Raw genomic sequence first — 20,073 nt, 5'->3', positions numbered from 1 at the left:
ATGATGCAACTTCTGAACCTGCTATCATATTGAGTTCTTGATCAACTTTCAAGTAGCATAAGTAATCCCTAGTTAGCTCTTTACATTACTAGCGTGGTACCATAAAAGATGCATTTTATATTGGCAATGAAATCCTTAAACTAATTTCAACAAGTTCCCCCAAAAGATTATATTGAGAAGGAAACTTCCTGTGTTGGGAACATCTGTGCTGGGCTTTGCTCGTACACCGCTTACTAGTAAGGAAGGGGAAAAGCCTTACTGCAAACCAAAGTGGGATGTGTACCATCAAATCTTCAATGTGGACCTAGCCATAAGTAGGTGAAATTAAGGACTGGTTTTGGATTTGTGAAGTCTAAATCCCAATTAAGCTTGAAATTAAGCACAGAAATTATACGATGTGAGATAATTGTTTTACTTGCTTGCGAAGAAGAAACAAAATCAATATTTACTTGCGGGGAGCTCAGATTCAGGAAATTATTTTAAAATAGAGATTATTCTTTAAAGCATCACAAAAATTTCCCATGGGCTTTTTTGACATGCTGCAATTTCACCTTGAATATATCTCACTGATAGTTATTGCTGATTTTAAGCTTGTGGTATTAAAGTACATTTGTTAGAAAAATAAAGCCAGAACAGATTAATTAGTCTCCTCCTCTGACCCAAGGAGGAACATGTGTGTAGATTGTCAAATTCTGTTTAATAAAATGATCTGTTTTAAAACCATTGCATAAGATCACTAAAAGTGATCACATTGAGCTGTGATTCCTTTTTCTTTTTTTAGAAAATTTAAATGTGAACAAGACCTGACTTTCTTGCATTTATGATTACTTATATGGGGCTTTTCTTCCTGGGAATGTTTAACTTCTTTACTTTCTGGTTCTCAGCTTTAATTTAGTTTTTGCTATAGGTTAGCAGGAGATCTTCTGCCATGATCAACAATGTTTTTTCTGCCTTCGACCAATATTTGCAGCTAACACAGGTTATCTGCCTCATTAGCTGGATTGTGCTTTCTGAACAAATATGCATACATTATCACTTAGCTGGCTTTTACCAGTAAAGCATTAAGTGTTAGCTTAAGACTAATCTGTTGGCATAAGCCTTTTCTGAGGGGTCACAAGTGAAAATGTACAGTTCAAAAATATATCCTTGAGACAAGCAATTGTGTATGAGAGCAGTGAGACTATTTTGTGTCATTAGCACCCAGGGAGTGTGGGCTGAAACCATGAACTCATTGGCTTCTGCAATAATATATAAGGAATAGGTGACCCATTAAGTATACATATTGCTTTAGAAGTTATTTAATGCCATAACCTTCGTGCTAATTTCAAATTCAGTGGATTTTCCTGCACAGATGAAAACTGTAAAAAGAAGCTCAAAGATAAAAGTAAGGTTTCTGGTGTCTTTCCATAAGCGTATGTTTTTCAGAAGTGCTTTCCAAAATAGCTTTCTGCATGTGTTTGCAAAACTGCTTTAGCAAATATTGTTACATTGTATCATCTCTAACCCTTAATAATACTTAGAGTTAAATTTGAGAATAAAGTTGGATATATCACACTTAAAATACAAATTTTTCTGAAGAAAAGCTGATAGACAAAGATGTGGTCTTATGGATACTCACAAAACAGTCCTCTCTCAATCAAATGCAGTCACAATCCAGTAAACCTGATTTTCAGTTAGCATAACTGAGTGGAAGTCATTGGAACTGGACAGATTGCTGGTGTAGCCCAATATGTCTAAGTGTCCTTCATCTAGAAAGCCAGCCCGGCAGCTTGTTTTCGTATTTCATTTCATTAAGGAGGAAAATGTTCTTCCCACTACTGGCTTTCCAAGAAATTTTAGACAGTTAAAACAAGGTAGAATGCTTTCTTGACTGTGAATCTGGCCACTTGCTTATGTTTGTAATGAAATTTAAAATTTACTTCATTTATGCAAGGCAGATTTTTAGCTAAAGTGGAGCTTATTTCCATTCCTTTTGAATTTCTAATTCAGAACACCTCCAGATTCAAACCTTGTTAGAAAATACATGTTTCCATGTATCTATACTTCCTTGTGTATAAGGATGAAGCACAGAACACTGTTGTTTGTGTTAGGGACCTGTTCCAAGTCTGAACTACAATATTTATTCTAGCATGACTGCTTATCACAGCATATATTAGTGTCATTCCATTGTGCTGTCCTCATTTCTCCATTCCTACTGGATTAAGACTAAGTACCACTGCACAATGCTTTCTTCATCATATCCATTAATCTTACTGCTTTGTATAGTGAGTTTTTGAGATGCAGTTTGGGGTGTTCGTTGACTGTTGTAATGAGGATGTGTTTTGTTGCACTCCAAATATTTTACATAAAAATATGTAAATATTTTTATATTTTGGGGGACTTATTGTTTTGCTGTTATTTGATTATTTGAAAGGTGGAAGTAGTGAAAGTCAAGCAGTAATTTTTCTCTTGACTTTTCCATTTTCCTAAGACTGGGGGTGAGTAAGGAAATTTCCTGAATTTCATCATTTCCCTGATAAAAATGTCTGAAAACAAATTTTGAGGGTAAAGAGTATTCTATATATTTCCATCTAAAACAGAATTTAGTTGGCTAATGTTTTATCTTTTATTTTGTAAATTTACTTTTAGATATTACTGAGTTGCTTGTAGTTTTTTTATTTTTCTTATTTCTTTGTGCTGTTATTTAAATTGACTTAGAGAACTGTATTGTGTTTTTAGATATAGAGGTACAGAAAATGAAGAAGGCAGTAGAGTCTCTAATGGCAGCAAATGAAGAAAAGGTAATGAAGTAATTTTTTCAGTAGTCATTCATCAGATTGTTAAATCTCTTAAGAAAATCTCCACATATGAACTTACCACAATTCAGTTAAAAAAATCAAATTTGTTACAGCTAATGATTCACTATAGTCGGGAGCACTGAAGTGCCTTTAAGGGACTATAACTGAGAATTTATGAGCTACGTAACATGTACACAGAGTCTTTATACTGTTGTGTTGTCAATTCAGTGCGACTGCAATTTACACTATGTTCTGAAAATGTGAACTGCTCCATAGAAGTCCTATTGGTGGTTTCCAAAAGGGCTTTCTTTAAAGTATGAATGGTTTTCATGTGTGGTTTTGTGCATTCATATGCATGGGTGTTTTGTAGGACATTTTCTTTTGATCACCAGGGCCCTAAATCCTTTCATTATTGCTTTCTTTCTACATGGCAAATTCATTATACTCTACCTTTGACTTAACAAGGGAGCTGAAGTCCACTTTCAAGGCTGGGACAGCTCCGGTGATTAACCAGATGATAGGTTTTGCTAAATAGAAGTTGTGATATTTCAAAGCCTCTCAGAGTTCTGTGTCCTGTCCCATCTACCCTTCCCATTTCTTTAAGTCTCACAACCAGTTAAACTGAAGAATGACTAGTATTTGTATTCCTTATTTTTGACTTGCTGAAGGAAGAAGCACAGTCACAACTTCCCTTTATTCTAGGATCAGAAGATAGAAGAGCTCCGGCAGTCTCTGAATAGGTACAAGAAAGTTCAAGACATGGTGATACTGGCTCAAGGTAAAAAAGGTATTGTATCGTCAAAACAGAATTAAACTCTACTCTTGTTTAAACTTGGGGTGCATTGTGGTAGGGTTATATCAAGTCTTAGACTTACTGTTGTTGGAGGCATCTCTTAGGTGGAGTAAAAGCCAGTTCTTCAACTGGTGTGAACTGGTAAATTGCCTTTTTTGTCCAGGCAGCGGCACATTTGGGTGCTGTTCCATTTACCATCTGGTAACAATAGCTATTATTGTCACATTGCTTATTTCCTCCATGTAAAATTAGTTGAATACAATAAGCTTGCAGGCTCTTTCCAGCGGTCCTGAAATGCCTTTCAGGACTGGCTGTTAAAACTGCTAAAAATTGCTGTTCCCCCATCTTACATGTGTTCCTGGGGGAGGGGTTGGTAGCTGACCAGAGCAGTGCCTGAGCATGCATGTTCCTACAAGCCAAACCAGCACCACCCCAAGGGCTGCACACGCTGTAACAGCAATTCCCGACAGCTGCAAAAATGTCTGCAGCAGAGTGGAATGTGCTGTCAGGGCTGTGTTGTGATGACATACCACTTTTCTGGCATGTAGTGAAGCCTTCACAAACCACTACATGTCACATCTGTGAAGTTCTCCGTTTTTACCAAAGTGGGGGCCAGGCTAGCTTTTCCTATCAGTCTTTTTTTACACACAACCTGTAAAAAAGTACCTTCTTGGCCACCAGATAATAAGCTTAACCATGTGGCTTAAATAGTAGCTATATTATATATCAGAATATGTAATAGTCCATTCCATATATTTCAAGACTAGTGGAGGTTGCTAAATCCAGGATCCCCAAAAGTAATAAATGTTGAAGTGGTCATCAGTTTGATATAATTTCATTGAATACCCTATGTCTCTCCCTTAAAAGAAAATCAAAAGAAACACATGTAGACTGTTACACTGAAATGGTTTTGGGTTTTCAGATGAAAACATTTGCACATTAGAAAATTAGCATCTCTCTTACAGGAATAATCCTGGCCTGGTAGCTTTTTTTTCCTATGCATCATCCTCTTTCAGCACTCACACTGCATTTTATAGGTCATTGTCCTCTGAAAGACCTTTCCCTGAGAAATTTTAGACATTGGCATTCTGATAAGGTATGGTTGTATAAAATATACACAAGTTAAAAGTCTGCGTTCCATGGCATTGTATTACCGCCTTATGGAAACCTCCTTTGTCACTGAGTCCTCAGGCAGCCAACCCAGCCTTCCACTGAACTTGAATTAACTTGAGCTCATTGCCTGAGCTTCTTTAGGACAGACAAGGGCTTGTGGCCTTTGTTGGCTGTGCAAATGTTGGAGTTCGATGACCTTCCTAGGAAAGGGATGTAGGACCCCCCAGGAATCCTTTCAAAGAGTGAAGATTGTCAATAGCCAGAAATGAGTGAGGAAGCAAAATGTGTATTTTTGTGGTGGTGGATTCATATTTGGGCTCCTGGGTCAAGGTAGGAAAAGTGGAGAGCAGAGCCCTATCTGGACATGTTGCTGAAACTGGGGCTGAGACACAGAGAAAAGAGAGGTTCCTGGTGCCCTTTTTTGCTTCTGCTTGGCTTTTGAGATGCCATCCCTGCAGAGAAGCAGTGACTGCAGTAAGAAGATCCTGTCCTTCAATCTGAGGTCACTATCTGATCTTCAGGGCCGCGTGAAAGCCCTTGACCATGGTCTCCAGCTGCCTGTCCTGCTCTCCAACGAGCACTGCGGCCCTTTGGTTGCAGCAGTGGGTTCAGGAAGCAGTTTCTCTTAGTGTGGTGTCATGGATGTAAACCTGGATGGGAGCTGGCATGTACCAGAGCATGCTGGGCTGTAAACGCTCTGTGTGCTTTGGATTTTGATATGTAAGGGCTTTTCCTGCCTCAAAACCACTGAGGGGCATGAAGGACACAGCTGGCTGTCCTTCATCTGCAAGGTTAGGAAAGCACAATATCAGTGAGGGGAAAGGAAGGGTGGTGATGAGGTTAAAATACCATGCTGAGTGTTAGAGTAGCATTTTTTTTCTTTAAATAGATACTGCTTTTGTCGTGCAGTGCTATGCCTTCAAAGACAGAAGGACATTAAAACAGACCTTGAGTCTCTGGGAGCTGCTCTGTGGTCAGTTCATGGAACATGGACAGAGAGTTCAGGCAGTGAAAAATGGGCAACAGAGTTTTTGCTGTGAACAGATTTGGGCTACTACTTCTATGAGCTCTTTTGCAATTTGAAATTAGTGCTCAGTTTCTGCTTACTTTTTAGAACATATTGGTTGTCCTTATCTTTTTCTTGTCAGTGTCAGTATCAATGACAGGTGTGGAAATCCAAGCCTTTTGATAGTACTGAGGGCAGTTCAGGAGCACACTTGCTCAGTGGGAGCAGAAGATGCTGATGCAGGCTACAGCATTAACTAAATGAGACACACTCAGTTTGTGGCAGTCTGTAAACATACTGTAGTCACTTAAAAATGGATGCTAGGTGCTTGTGGAGTGGGCTGCACTTTTCCTGTGGGTAACTTGAAGATACCATAGCGACATCTTAAGTTTCAGGCAGACTTGATTCCATAGTAAAAAAGGAGGAAGAATTATTTAGTATGGATTTCTGGAACACAGGACAGGAAATAACTACTCCAGTTTGTTGAAACTGATCCCACTAAATGCCCTGAGTGAATTTGCTGGGCTTTTTGCTGTCAGATGTATGTTGTCCCTCTGCTCCAACTTTGTTGAATTGGGAAGTGATGTTTGGCAATGACTCCCATTCTCCTGTTGTAATATGTCCTAAAAAGAAAGCAATCCTAGCTTCTTCTTTTCTTGGTCCATAAAGGAGCACACAGGCTGTGCTTTGCATGGGAGCAAGGGTCATCATGTATCCAGAAGTAAAGCCAAGAAGTTTCCATCTTCTCTCCCTTCAGGCAAGGAAAGTGACAATGAAGACTTCTTGAATTCAGGATCTGTTTCTACAGTTTTATTTGACACACCAAGTCTAACTGACCCATCCCAAATCCCAGTAACACCATCTCCAGTCCACGATGAGTTTAACATGAATATTCAAGAAGAGGTATCTTTTTTTCTTCCTTATTTAATGCCATCACTCATTGAGAACGTTGCTTGTGCTGGATTCATATTTGCAGTTGCCAAGACTCAAGTTTCTGAAAAGATTTTTTTTTTTCTGGGTTGCATATCTTTTTAGTAATGTCTTGTATCATTTTGGAGGATGTGGCTTTCATGTGAAAGCTACTGAAGAATTTGAGTTCAGTTAAATTTGTTTTTCTTAATCATTGAGTGGGATCAGAGGCAGCAAATAGCTGTATTTGTCATGAAATGGGTTTTCCTGTCAAATTATTTTTCGTATCAAATATAGTTGGTTTAGGAGCATTTAAAAGGATGCAATCGTCATTAAATACATTCAGTTAAATGATAAATAGGTTGTGGTGCAATCTCCAATTTTTATAATCACATTTTCCAGCAATAAAACTGTAGATCTTTTCTCTTAAAACTGTGAGTCAGAGCAGGGACTTGCCTTAACTAACTAAGCTGTGTAAATACACTATGAAGAAAATTAAATTAAGTGTTTAGCAGCTTTTTGCTGTTCTTTGAATGGCTGAGGACAGGAGTAAACCTGAGAAGTTGAACTAAACTTCACAGGGTCTATGGTAGAGATCGGTTTAGCAGACAGCTTTGGGAGACTTGAAATTTCTTTCTGTGCTGTAGTTCATCTCTGCAGTGATTCATGTTTTATCTTCAGTGCCATCTTTCAAGTAGTAAATAATTATATTACAACAGAAAGAAAGAAATAACTTTCCTTTCATAGTTTGTTTCTCTTCTTTTCATTTATGGCTGCTTAATTTTGGCTCAAAAGAGTGTAACACACATTCTTCATTCTTTTTCGAATTCCTTACAGATCCACCCCAGTATTTTACAGATTTCAATCCCTTCTTTTTCGTCAACATCCAAGAGCCCAGAAACTGTTGCAGAGAAAGTGAAAACACAGCCTAGGCAAGATCCTGCAAGTGAAATGAGGTATTATTGTTTCCATGTATTTTTCAGTTGTAAATCCAATATTCTGTGACGTCTAGTAAGTAATAATCTGTCAGTTATTGTATTGTCAAGTCATTAAGTTGGTTAGGCAAGGCTAGCATTCACTTGACTAGATATAACAAACTAAGCTTATGTTTGTTACATGCATTGATGAAATCTTTTTCAGTAAGCAAGTATTAGTTTCGTTGCTGTTGCTTGTAGCAGCTCTCTATACCAGTTGCTTTGCAAGGAATGAACAGAAGGAGATAAAATGATCCAGTATAATGAGTGACACAGAATAAGTTTTACCTAGGTTTACATCATCTAGGTCTGGCTGAGATAGTGCTGCCTGTGCTAGCACAAAGGAATTCCTGATGATTTGCATTCAGACATTTTCCACAGTTGCTAAAGATTGGTGTAAGGCACTGCCAAAACTGCAACAAGAGGAGTGTCTGGCATTAACCTTGAGCTGTTAATGAAGCCCCAGAGGAAATCCAAGTGACCAGAGAAAGACATATCCTTGCTGCTGTCCTTTGTCATGGTGAAATGCAAAGATACTTCTTTGCTTGCTATTACAAAAACCCTGCTTGACATTCTGAATGAAATGTGTGGGCACAGCATCCCAGAGCAGCTGAGTTGGGGATGTGTGGCTGCACCCCAGGGCTGTGGCATGCAGGGGAACCCATGCTTGAACCCAGCAGCAGCCTTCTGGGTGCGAAGTGGCCATCAGCTTCCTCCAGTGTTGTTTCTAAGCCTGCACCCTCCTTGCCCTGATGGGGAAACTGGGCCTTTGCACATCTGGACTGGGACTGCAAGGAATATTGAAAAGCATACCAGACTTGCAGCTAGGCAGAGGCTGTGCTAGTTTTTTTTCTTCTGGGTTGAAATCCCTGGCTTTATCTAAGTATCAAATATTAAGAATTTGGAAGTGAGGAAATCTTGTTGGCTTAAAACCGTCATCGATCTTGATGCAAAAAAATCAGTGCAAGCAAAACTTAATGTGTGATTTTTCCAGTTCCAGGCAAGGAAAGCATCTTATCCAGAAGACCAGCTTTGCTTGCTTTGTGCTGTGCTATGCCTTAGGCAGTTCTAGCCATCATCAGCAGAGATTTAATCTCTGGCCCATCTTGGAAAAAATTATGTCACTAACCTGCAGCAAAACCCCCCACACTGTAGGTGACTCACAGGGAGCCAGTGACCTCCACGACTTGGTGCTGCTGCAGACTTTGTACATGCTGTAACCTCTGCACTTATTTAAGCTGAATAGTGCAGTATTGTAATCAACTTATAATGAGAGTTGTCTTTCCTGGAGCTCTTGAGCTTACCTTTGTCCTTCATCTTTTACAAGACTCGTCACCGTAAAGGGGAAAATTTGCCATGTGTTAGTACCATAACAGATGAAGTGAAAACAGGCTCAAAGCAGGCTGAGGTAATAGGATTTCTGTATTGGTAAGGTATTTGGATGGGATCTCCAAATGCCTTCTTTTTTCTTTACAGTGAGGGAAGATCAACAGGTTCCTCCCCAGAAACTCAGCTGTGTGATAATCCAGTGTAAGTATCATAATTAAAAATGCTCACATGTAAATATATGACTGTTGACTTGAAACACATCCACCCCACCAAACACCCCCATATATTTTACATACACATGTAAATATGTCAGCTAGTTCTAGACAAGATTATATTTGCTGGTGGTAGTTTTCTTCTTATATATTGTGTTTTTATCATCATTATTTTCCAGTGCTTTATCTGTGCATATGCACAGTTATTTCTCTTACACTGTGAAGCATCTCTAATTGGGTAGCAGACTGTTAATATACTTGGAAATTTACAGTTTTTTGTAGCAAATGCACATGTGATTTGTTTTTTTTTTTCTTTTGATAGTGAGGGAAAGGTGATCAACTGACTATAATGAGAAAATAATTTTAAATTCTGCTATGTAAATTCATTCGGTAGGGCAATCAGTAGGACTCTTTATGAACTTGAAGCAATTTGTTAGTAAGGAACCCAAGTCAATGAAGTTTGTCTGGTACACTGAGATGTGGCAGCTGTATTTATTTTGAGTGATGTAGTAAGTGCTATGAGAGTATTCCTAAAGCCAAATTCTACTCCCCTTATTATGTTAGTTTAAAAACAGGTAACTTTGTAAAATTCAGTCAAGTTACTCTTAATTTATACCTGGTTGCAGGAAAAACTTTAATACTAACTTTCTTTTCAACGAGACTTAATTGTTTTGGACCGTAAAACCCACCATAAGTTGGGGGATCATTGGTCCAAAATGGAAAATGGAACTGAAGATAAAATACTAAAACACACGTTTGACTTCTTTAAGGATTAAGTTAGCCAGAAGCCTGTTACTAAAAATATTATCTTTCATAGTTTTAGTTTATATCACTTCCTTTGCCTGTGTAACTTCAACTTGTGCTTCTGAAAATATAATGTTAAATAAGAAGCTGAAAATACCCAAAGGTAGGCATCATCTCACTGAAGCATAAGCAGCACTAATTGCAATGTGGAGGTTCTTTAGTGTCTCAGAAAATGGTTTGGGCTCTTATTAGTGCATTGATTGCCTTAATTCTAAATGTCTTTTATTTTAGTATATCTCATCATGTGTGATAATGCTTTCAAGAAAGCTCTCACTTTAAAGTGAGACTGTGCTTATCTTAGCAAATTTAATTCCAGTAACTTGCCTTGATTTTCATGTTGTTTCAGAACTTCTTCACTGCAGAAGTCCAGCAGTCTGAGCAGTTTGAGAAAAGAGACATCCGAAGTGGTTGGTTTGGTCTCTTACTTCCTCCCATCCCCTTACAAACCGGGGAGGTATCTCTGTTGTGGCAGTGACCCCGGGGACACTCTGTTGCTGCTTTCTGAGAAATTCTGAGTCAAAGTAGGGCTCTTCATGTTGTATACGTGTGACATCTTCCAGATTTTATTAAAGGAGAAAAGCTGTCCTTGAAAACACAAAGAGGAACAGATGGTTTTTATTTTTAAATATTTTTTTTTAATGAGGCATTTACCTGAAATCGACTTACTATTTTTTTCCTCAGATAATGAGGTATTTTTATTTTATGGTTGATATACTTTTCTGATTTAAGAAGAAAGGAAGTCCCACTGCTGCTTCCTACTTGTGTTTAAGGTGAATGATTTTGGAAGTCCATGTAATTAATGCATTATAAAATACAGTCTGGGTAGGGTGAATGTTTTAATGGTTGGCAACAAAATACTAAGCCTTTGTATATCTGGTGACAGCTTCAGTTTAGGTCCCTTCTGAAGTGACCAAAAGCAGCTAGCCTCTAAAAATGTCATTAAATCAGTGCAATTCCTGTGGTCTTTTGACAGCCTAAACTCCTCAAAGCTTCTGAGTTCCTTGATGCCCAATCTGCTGAGCTGTGCCTCACAGCTCAGGAGGGATGTTGACAGGACTGAAAATGTAACCAGAACATGATGATGAGAGCTAAAGCTCGTGGATTAGGGGTTTTGTGTGTGTGTTTGGACAGCCAAGAAGTGGAGGCTGTGGATGTTTTACCTACTTGGCTTCTACCTTGTCCGATTTCTGTTTTGGGTTCCCTCAGCCAGCTGTGCCCATTAATGCCTTAACAGACTGCACATCGCTAATCATGTTCACAGCTAATCCTTTACAAAGTAAACTGAAGCAACTATATTTTCATGACAGCTTACTGACCTCAAAGAAAGCAAGAATTAATCTTTGTGAAATACACCTCTGAAGAGAGATATTTTTGGGGAAAAACTAGTCAGGGAAGGTTATTTCAGTATTTATATTTTATATTACTCAGGGTAACCATAATTAATTGAATACTGGCTGCAAACAATGATTTTTAAAGTGTCTTTCTTAATCTTCCCCAAACAGGACAGAGACTCTGCACAGAAGCCAACAGAGGTAATGTATGTGTGCACACTCATATGTGAACATGGAGAAAAGCAGACAGTGAGGTGGTGTTGAAAGTGGTGTGAAATCACGGCACGCAGTTCCAGAGGGGGGAATAGCAGACCTGCAGACAAGACAGCAAGGATATGATGGTTGTCACCATCACTGCAGTCTCAGGTTTATATTGTCTCACACACAGATTATTCTTCAGTCTGGCTGAGCATAAGGTTGCCATCTAAGATACTGTTTCCCCCACATATTCTATCACAAGATAATTAGCAAATCTAACCATTAAGTATAATACTGACACTGTAATTACTTTTGATTAGTGTCTCTTTAGTAACCTTTCACTTTTCCAAATGTCTTCCGTGAGTTGCAACGGTGTTCCAAAAGAGACTGTCATTGCCCTATGGCAGCAATTACTACCTGTAGGACAAGTGGATAGAGACAATACACAGACACGATTTGTAGAGTGAATGCTGTATCAATTCATCAAAATCCAAAGGATCATATTTGCATTGTGAATGGCTTTGCTGCCTACTTCTTTTAAAAGGACAGTGAAACAGCCGTCAAGGTTAAAACTGCTACTTTAAATTTGTATGTCTGGTGTCTGTCCTGGTGTTTAGACTCCTTGCTTGATAATTAATTTTCTCTCAGCTTTGGCAGTGGACGTAGTCAATTAATCCATTAATTCCGAAATTGCAGAGCAGCAATAGATGAAAAGAGCTGTCGGAAACTTGACAGAGAACTGATATCCTGTGGGTGGCTGCCTCTCTCTTTGTGTCCCACTGTCCCTACAGCTACCAACAGGGGAGGCAGAGACCCTGGAAAGCTCAAAAAGTTCTTCCAGGACTGTATTTTTACCTTTTCCACACCTGTAAGCCAGCCTTGCAGAAACTGAAACATCTTACAGAAAATGTGTTACTTTTAGAAGTTTGTGGTAGTGATCCTGGGTTCTGAACATACTCAAATTAGGATCTTGTTTATGTTTTCCTTTGTGGCTTTTACATTCTGTTTCCGTGTAGTGACAAATGAGAGTAATTCTCCAGACTATCTGTCAACAGTCACTTTGCAGTCTCAAAAGGCCTTTTGCCATTCCCTGATATTGAATCTTTACTTCTCTAACTTGAGCAGGTTAAACCTCCTGTGGAAAGTCATAGTTTTGCAACCATCCCTCCAAAGTCTCCTTCTCGTGGTGGCACAGGCGATGAGGATAGTTTTGGTACCCGTAAAGCCAGATCTTCATTTGGACGAGGCTTTTTCAAGATAAAAAATAACAAGAGGACTGCGAGTGCCCCCAATCTGGGTAAGTGTTGTGAATCTACATGGAGATTCTCTGTATTTTTAAGGGTCTTAATAACAGCTGTAACTATCTTAAGAAAGAGAAAGGCCAGCCTTAGTCTCACTGTGAGTTGGTGGCACTTTTCTCAGTAGCATGCTTGGAAAATATCAAGCAACAACAAACAAACAAACAAACCAAAAAACCACAGACACAAACAGAAGAAAACCTCACTGATGTAATGAAGTATTTGATCTGTTTCAGCTTCTGTTGTGATATCTCCCTGGGAATCTTGTAGTGGTTTGCTGTAGTTTTTAAGTGCTAGCTGTCTGGTAGTAGTTCACACATGGGATTTGTGGGCTTTTTTCCCCCCTGGCTCTATACTCAGGTCTATCTTTAAGATTTTCAGATGTACAGAAATGAGGCAGTAGCACTCCATCTTCATCTTTATGTGTGTCTAAGCAGCCTTGCAAAAGAGGAATGGGATTGACAAGTTACTCAAGCTCATGTTAATTATTGGACCTGTAATAAAGGTGGGGTTGTTTTGGTATTGTTATTTGATGACATTTGCACATGACAAAGAATTAAAATGCCCTGCTTAACAAAGAAGTTGCTGTTGCCACCAGCTGAAATTCTACTTGCGTTCACTGCTCAGCTATAGCAGTCTTTCCACTGTTCAATTCAAGCATCAGGCAAGTCTGTGCATCAGATCTGTTGCCATTCATTTAAAGTTTTTGACTTCCTCGTGCATGAGATTTAGGAATTTAGCTCTATCTTTCAGAAGCCTGAAGGAGAATATTTTCTGCTTTGTTGAGCAGAAGAGACTCCTGTTCTTAGTATTCAAAAACAATTTTAAACATCCATTCAAAAGAAATAATGTACCTACACATTTATTATACATTGTTCATTTCTGCCTGTGATGTATAGTATGGGAACTTGCTAGCTTACTTGGAATAGATGTACATAGTCTGTTCTGAAGGTTAGACCCTTTGCTTTGGTTTATTTCATGTGTGCTTTTGTGTAATCTCTCGTTTCATCCTGAAATGAATTTGTCTAACAAAGTGAAGTACTTGAGGCTATCATAAAGAATTGGAAGATGGACCTTCTAGATCAGGGTCTTATGAGTTTGAGTAAGTTATTTCTTATGCAGATTTCAGTGCTTCCACCTGTAAAGCTGGTGTCCAGATACTTGCCACTTCATGGTAGCCCATGTGAGGCACTTGCCCAATGTGTCATGGAGCAAGTGACTTCCCTGCACTGAAGTGACTGCAGTGCTGTTTTACCCTCTCCACCATAAAGCCCTACTGCGTTTGGTTTGTTTTTTTTTTTTTTTGTGAGAGGGAGATGAACAGTGAATTGGTAAATCCTAATCTCTGTGTGAATTCAGCAGTGCGTGCGTGTGGCACATGTCTCGTTTATCTCCCTCCTTTTGTCTTGTATTTTACTGATGTAAGTTTTGAATTGTGTTTTACCTTGTCCCTCTGCGTGTTCTCTCCTGTTGTGCTGCATGTGGTTATGTGCGTTGTTTGGATATCTGAAGATCGCAGTCGAAGTGCAAGTGCACCTACTTTAGGTACAGTAATCCTGCATGTCTGCCTGTACCAGCGCTGTGTTGTGGCTTCTGCTAACAGCTGGTTATAGCCACACACTTCTCAGACCAGAACTAGACAACAGAGCTCTGCATTGAAACTTTGGTCCATCACTAAAAGGAGTTTTCATGTAACATCTGCACTCTGCTAAAAGTCAACCGTGCCGTTTCTCAGTAACTGCTACTAATGAGAGATTGCGGGTTAATTTGCAGAGAACTTTGCCATAACTTTGAGCACAAAGTTACCCACAAACTGAGGCAGCAGGTGAGAAAGAGTGATGGTTAAATACCAGAGGCAGCTTTGTGCTGTCACCTGTCTTGGAGCCCGTGGAACAGCCTAAAGGGTGGCAAAGCAGGGAATGAGACGTATTTCCCAGGCACTCACTTAGGGGAGTTCTGAGGGGAAGGATGCACAATTCCTCTTCTAAGATGTATTTAGGTGTAGCACCTGAGTCTATGGTTTAGTGGTTAGGGAGATGTTGGGATGAAGGTTGGACTTGATGATCCTAGAGGTCCTTTCCAACCATAGTGATTCTATATTTATTAGATAATAAATGAGTGAGAAATAACTGGGGCAAATGGGGATAGATCCCCATAGTAAAAACCAGTCTTGTGATTTGAACTTTCCTTGGGTGGTTCTGGCAAGGGCAGGTCAGATCTGCAGGGGTCCTGCCTTAGCAAGGAAAGCTGTGTCAGTCAGGGTGATTGTACAGCCACCTCATGTGCCCCTCGCTAACAAAGAGACCAAGTCCTCTGGATCCTCTTGGGCCTTCCCTTGTGGCCCCTTAAGTGTTAACTGCTCTATGAGGTTGTGTCAGTGCATGAAAGGGAGTGAGGAACAAGGAGCAGATGCTGCAATACCCGCAAATCTCTGCTACTAATGAACCCAACCATGTCCTAGTATTCTCTCTCTAGAATGTTTAAATGTGTTTTTTCTAAAGTAGCACTTTTTCTTGTACAAGTAAAACAAAAAACATAAATGCAAAAGCCTGGTTTGACATTAGTGCTGTCTCTCACTGGCAGGATCCCCATATTTGATAGAGGTCAAACCAAACCAAAGAGCTCAGACAATCTTTTATGTGACCTTCAGGTGAATTGCAAGGTTTAGCATCTAAAGCACTGGTAGAAAATGGGACATGTTTAAATATATTCTGACTGAATCATTCAGACCTTGCCCAGCAGAAAGATATGCTGCCAAAGTCAGCAGTTTGTTGCTGTTGGTGGCATGTTGTGGCCACATCAGTGTAAACTCTGTGGCTTGAGACCACAAGCCCAGCATGCTCTACCTTGATTCATGTAACCTGTTTGGTTTTCTCCTGGAAATCTGAGAGTCCATTTGAAAACCAAATGATGGGCATCCATTTACACAGCCATGTTGAAAAATGGTAAAAGTGGTTACAGGCCTGCTGCAGGCTGCCTTGCCTTGCCACAGCTGCTTCATCTGTCAGGTTCATGCTCTCACTCTTCCACAGCGAGTAAGTGACATAACCTCCACATGGTTGTTTTATTCAGCTATCTGGCACTTGCTGGCACATCTCTGCTTACGTAACCTAGTAGATAGTGCAATTGTTTTAGTTTTCCTTTTAAATGATCGTAAAATGGTTTTCTTCTTTTTTAGTTTAGCTTTTGTGAAAACTTCCCTTTGGGGACAGAAGCCCTCAGTTTCACTGTCACAGAAAACAACAGCTACAGATCAAAGATTTAATGCTTTTAGGATGGGTGGTAATGTCTAGGGTCTCCAATCAGAGACGTTTTGTGCATCACTCAGAAGATCTAGTTCAGACAGAGTGTAGAGTTCATAGTATTTCTCTGCAGAGGAACAAAATATTCCACAATTTGCAGAAGTGAGGGGGAAACGGCCTTTCTGCTCCTGAAGCAGGTGTTATTTGTTGCTGGAATTTCCTGGGTGGGGATATACGGTATACTGCAGGTTATTAGGAAAGATGCCTACACAGAAATTATTTCTTTTTCTGTGTTTTGGGGACTCTTGGTTCGGTTCCTTGCAATGGCATTGAATTGTTTCTGGGCATTTGCATGCCTCAGCTCTGTCTGTGAAAGGACTGTTGCATCACTCCCTGAGGAAAAGGAAACTTGAAGTGTAATTCACTGATTGATTCATGAGGTGGTTTTTTTGCCCACCTTGGAACCAAGGCACTTAACTGGTGCAGAGCATTGTCTTGGAGTGTTGCCATTTAGGCCCATGAAGGGGAAACAACACGTGTTCCTGGATTTTTCATATCCTCCTTTGCCCCATTTCCTTAACGTGATAGCTCTTGATAATTTCAGCAAGTTATTTCCAAGTTCAGGAATGTGTTTGTAATGTGCCTCGCAAATGGGTCTTGATGGAACTTTTGGTTTCTAATAGCTGAAACAGAGAAGGGATCTGCAGATCACTTGGACCTGGCTGGCTTGCCCCCTCGCCCAAGGGAAATGGATAGTCTACAGATGACACCACCTTCTCCAGATTCAAAGAAAAAAGCCAGAGGGATCAAGAAGTTATTTGGAAAGTAAGTAAAAAAATGAGAAGTTTCTGTTCTCTGAAACTGGGACTTGCACGTGGCTTTGCTGGGAACAGGTCTTCCCCTTTTCTCACTCCAGCATGTGGCTCCATGGTTTACTAACTCAACGGCAAGAGCCGGTGTGACATTTGGAAGAGCTAACTGTAGGTCTGTGGCAGGTAGAAGAGCTACAAACACTGTAGAGAGCTTGCCTATATTGTTTGCAACATGCCTTTTCCTTAACCAAATGTGAATATACTTTCTTCCTTGAAACTAGACTTAAAAGAAGTCAGTCTACCACCTTCAACCCAGACGACATGTCCGAAACGGAGTTCAAAAGAGGAGGGACCAGAGCAACTGCAGGGCCACGACTGGGCTGGTCTCGAGACCTGGGGCAGTCTCACAAGTAAGACAAATGGTGCAAAGTGCTGATGCCTTCCTGGAAGCCCCTGTCAAGCAAGGACGAATAAAAGTGCCAACATGGAATGTCCCCACCCCTGGCAAATGGAAACGGGTGAATCCATGCCATTTCCTCCTTAGAGAGACAGTCTTTGTAGGACTGAGGTTGGTTAGGTGGTGGGGTCCTGCTGCCAAGTGGAGCCTTCCTTGCTTACAGCTTTGCAGCAGTGCAGCTGTGAGGCCAGGTGAAGCGGGGCATCAGCCCTCACATGGCAGTGATAGATACTGCTCCAGTAAGTTTCCTGCTGCACTACTGGGGACTGAAGGATAAAGGGAATCACTGTGGTCTCACTTCAGAGTTTTAGCCATGCTAAGCAGCAGAGGTCGTTGTTTTCAGTAGTATTAATAGACCATGTTTATTGTGATAGTGGCAGGAGATGAGCAGTGATCAGCACTTCATGGTGCTAGTGATTCAGAAGAAGAAACACCCTTTTCTTCATGAGCCTCACCTAAGTGATGACCGTGATGCACGTTCTCGCCTGGAGTTTTTCACAGCTCCCACAAAGTACTCGTGAATTAGACTTAACATTTTGGGTTTACTGGTATGTATGAGAGTAGGAGATGGGAGGCACATGATTCATCAATCTATTTTTTGGTGAAATCTTCTCTAGTGAGTTGGACATGCCATTTGCAAAGTGGACGAAGGAGCAGGTTTGCAGCTGGCTCCAGGACCAAGGGCTAGGCTCTTATATAAGTAATGGGAAACACTGGATACTGTCTGGGCAAACACTTCTGCAGGCCTCTCAGCAGGATCTGGAAAAGGTGAGAAATACTGGAGACACTGCTTCCAGTTAAATGTACCAAAACCCTGCTATTTCTGTGCATGTAAACTGTGTCTGTAGTGTGCATCCAGTAAAAAAAAAATGTAAACGAGGTGAGCTTTTAAAATAGTGTCATCTGCAGTGATGCTGAATCCATTTCTTTATAGTTGAAGTTTTATAGAAATTTAATGCTCTGTCATGAAACTAATAATTACAAGTATATGATTTAACTTCATTAAGCATGGACATATCAATCAGCTATGCCACCTTCTAAAAATATGCATGCAACCATGCCTCATTATCATATGGATTTGTAGCCCAGATTTGTTAGCCCTCATGTACGGTACAGGTATTTTGTACCTGTGTGAGAAGAGTGTAAGAACAGCTGGTTTGATCTGATTATATTTTCAGCCCGTTTCACACAAAGAGGCATGAGGATTTGTTACACACATGGCAATCAGTCTCTTTGTCTAAATCATTACAGTTGTTTATCTTTTTTTAGATGAGCTAGAAACGTTGACAAAGTAAAACATTTTAACTAGAAACTGAAAGAAACATTGATTCAGTTTATATTTTGGATCCACGGTATTTACTAACGTTTGAATTTTCAGCTTCTAAAAAAATCACTCTCCTCACCAAATAGTAAGCCTGTTTTCTCAATCAGGCAATGAGCTAATTCAAAGTTGTGTAACACTACAACTGGCATAAGAGAAGTGCAGTATGGACACAGTAGCTTGTAATAGTGTTATCAGAGGTAATACTAACTAGCAACCACTGGTGAAAGTGTGTATGGGACGGAAGAGATCCTGGAATGGCTGTGCTTGCAACTAAACTGGGGCAGGTGTTACACACGTGGCAGCAGTAACACATTTCAGAAATTCCTGAGACCTTCATATGTGTCAAACTAAATAATTTTTTTAACCTTACCTGCCTAAGTGGGAAGGAAGTAATCCCATCAAGTATTCTTCTGAATGTTAACATGGTTTATCTTTTCAGATTTGTTTTTAACCTTGCATCAGAATAATGTAGCTGCCATTTTCATACAGTCTGGAATCCACCATGTGTTGAAATTAATCCACCACAGTGCACTGGCCTTTCCCAGTGCTGAGCATGTGCTAAAATGATGCTGATATTCAGCAAATAGAAAATACATCTGCCAGGTTGCCAGCGAGTGCACTGTACAGTGTGAGTCTCTCAAACCGCTGTAATTTAGCAGAAGGAGAAATAAAATACAGTATTTTATCTAGGTTTGCTGCTTTTTTTCTTTTCACAGGAGCTTGGGATAAAGCACCCATTGCATCGGAAGAAACTTCAGCTTGCTCTGCAGGCACTCGGGTCTGAAGAGGAAAACAATCATGGCAAACTGGATTACTACTGGGTTACGAGTAAGATTTTATTACATGCTGAAACACCAGTTTTAGATAGGGGTTCCTAATCATGGCTCATTCGGGGCTCAAAGAATGAGAACAACACTGACTGGTGCTAGGTAACTTGGCTGCCACACTAACGTGAGCATCTGCCTCTGCTTTAGGGTGGCTGGATGACATTGGCCTCCCCCAGTATAAGACCCAGTTTGATGAAGGAAAAGTGGATGGCCGAATGCTCCATTACATGAGCGTGGTGAGTAATTGGCTTTTCTTTTCCTGACGTCTCTTTCGTGTTCCCACTTTAATGCATGCTGATATACCTCACTAGAGACCAAGTGAGACCAGAGAGACTTGCTTTTACTGTACCTATTGTTGCAACTGCATGGATATTAAATTCACATAACACCCTCCAGTATCTGCCTCTCTGTTCCTCTTGCTCTCTTTGGGTCAATATGGAACAGGAACCATTTTTGCACCCCACAGCACAAAAAGCCGTGCCCTACCATGCACCTCTGCGAACAGCCTTCTCCCCTTCCCATGTTCACCTCCTCTCAGCTGCCCCCAACCCTTTCCTGGCAGCAGCCCCGGTCCCAAAAGTACTCCCTGTCCCTGCTATAGGTAGCGGGGAGGAACGCTGCAGGCAGAGGCTGGCCCCAGCAGACAGCTGTCTGTGGCTGGGGAGGG

General features: G+C 40.3%; 1 protein-coding gene across 1 annotated transcript in view; it reads left to right on the top strand.

Moving 5' to 3' along the window:
- PPFIBP1 (PTPRF interacting protein, binding protein 1 (liprin beta 1)) overlaps positions 1–20,073 on the top strand; it is a gene marked incomplete at its 5' end in the record, with an annotated part of 31,757 nt that overhangs the window by 2,700 nt on the left and 8,984 nt on the right. Inside the window, 15 exons of the mRNA XM_008947008.1 lie at positions 1,352–1,384; positions 2,719–2,780; positions 3,480–3,564; positions 6,447–6,592; positions 7,436–7,554; positions 9,049–9,102; positions 10,264–10,324; positions 11,420–11,449; positions 12,572–12,743; positions 14,257–14,289; positions 16,670–16,811; positions 17,080–17,208; positions 17,873–18,023; positions 19,296–19,407; positions 19,554–19,642. Coding sequence (XP_008945256.1) covers positions 1,352–1,384; positions 2,719–2,780; positions 3,480–3,564; positions 6,447–6,592; positions 7,436–7,554; positions 9,049–9,102; positions 10,264–10,324; positions 11,420–11,449; positions 12,572–12,743; positions 14,257–14,289; positions 16,670–16,811; positions 17,080–17,208; positions 17,873–18,023; positions 19,296–19,407; positions 19,554–19,642 — 1,418 coding nt within the window. The remainder of the gene's footprint in view (positions 1–1,351; positions 1,385–2,718; positions 2,781–3,479; positions 3,565–6,446; positions 6,593–7,435; positions 7,555–9,048; positions 9,103–10,263; positions 10,325–11,419; positions 11,450–12,571; positions 12,744–14,256; positions 14,290–16,669; positions 16,812–17,079; positions 17,209–17,872; positions 18,024–19,295; positions 19,408–19,553; positions 19,643–20,073) is intronic.

This window comes from Merops nubicus, unplaced genomic scaffold (assembly GCF_000691845.1).
Source record: "Merops nubicus isolate BGI_N331 unplaced genomic scaffold, ASM69184v1 scaffold29619, whole genome shotgun sequence".
Classification (NCBI taxonomy): domain Eukaryota; kingdom Metazoa; phylum Chordata; class Aves; order Coraciiformes; family Meropidae; genus Merops; species Merops nubicus.
This window is presented reverse-complemented; position numbering and strand designations above follow the sequence as displayed.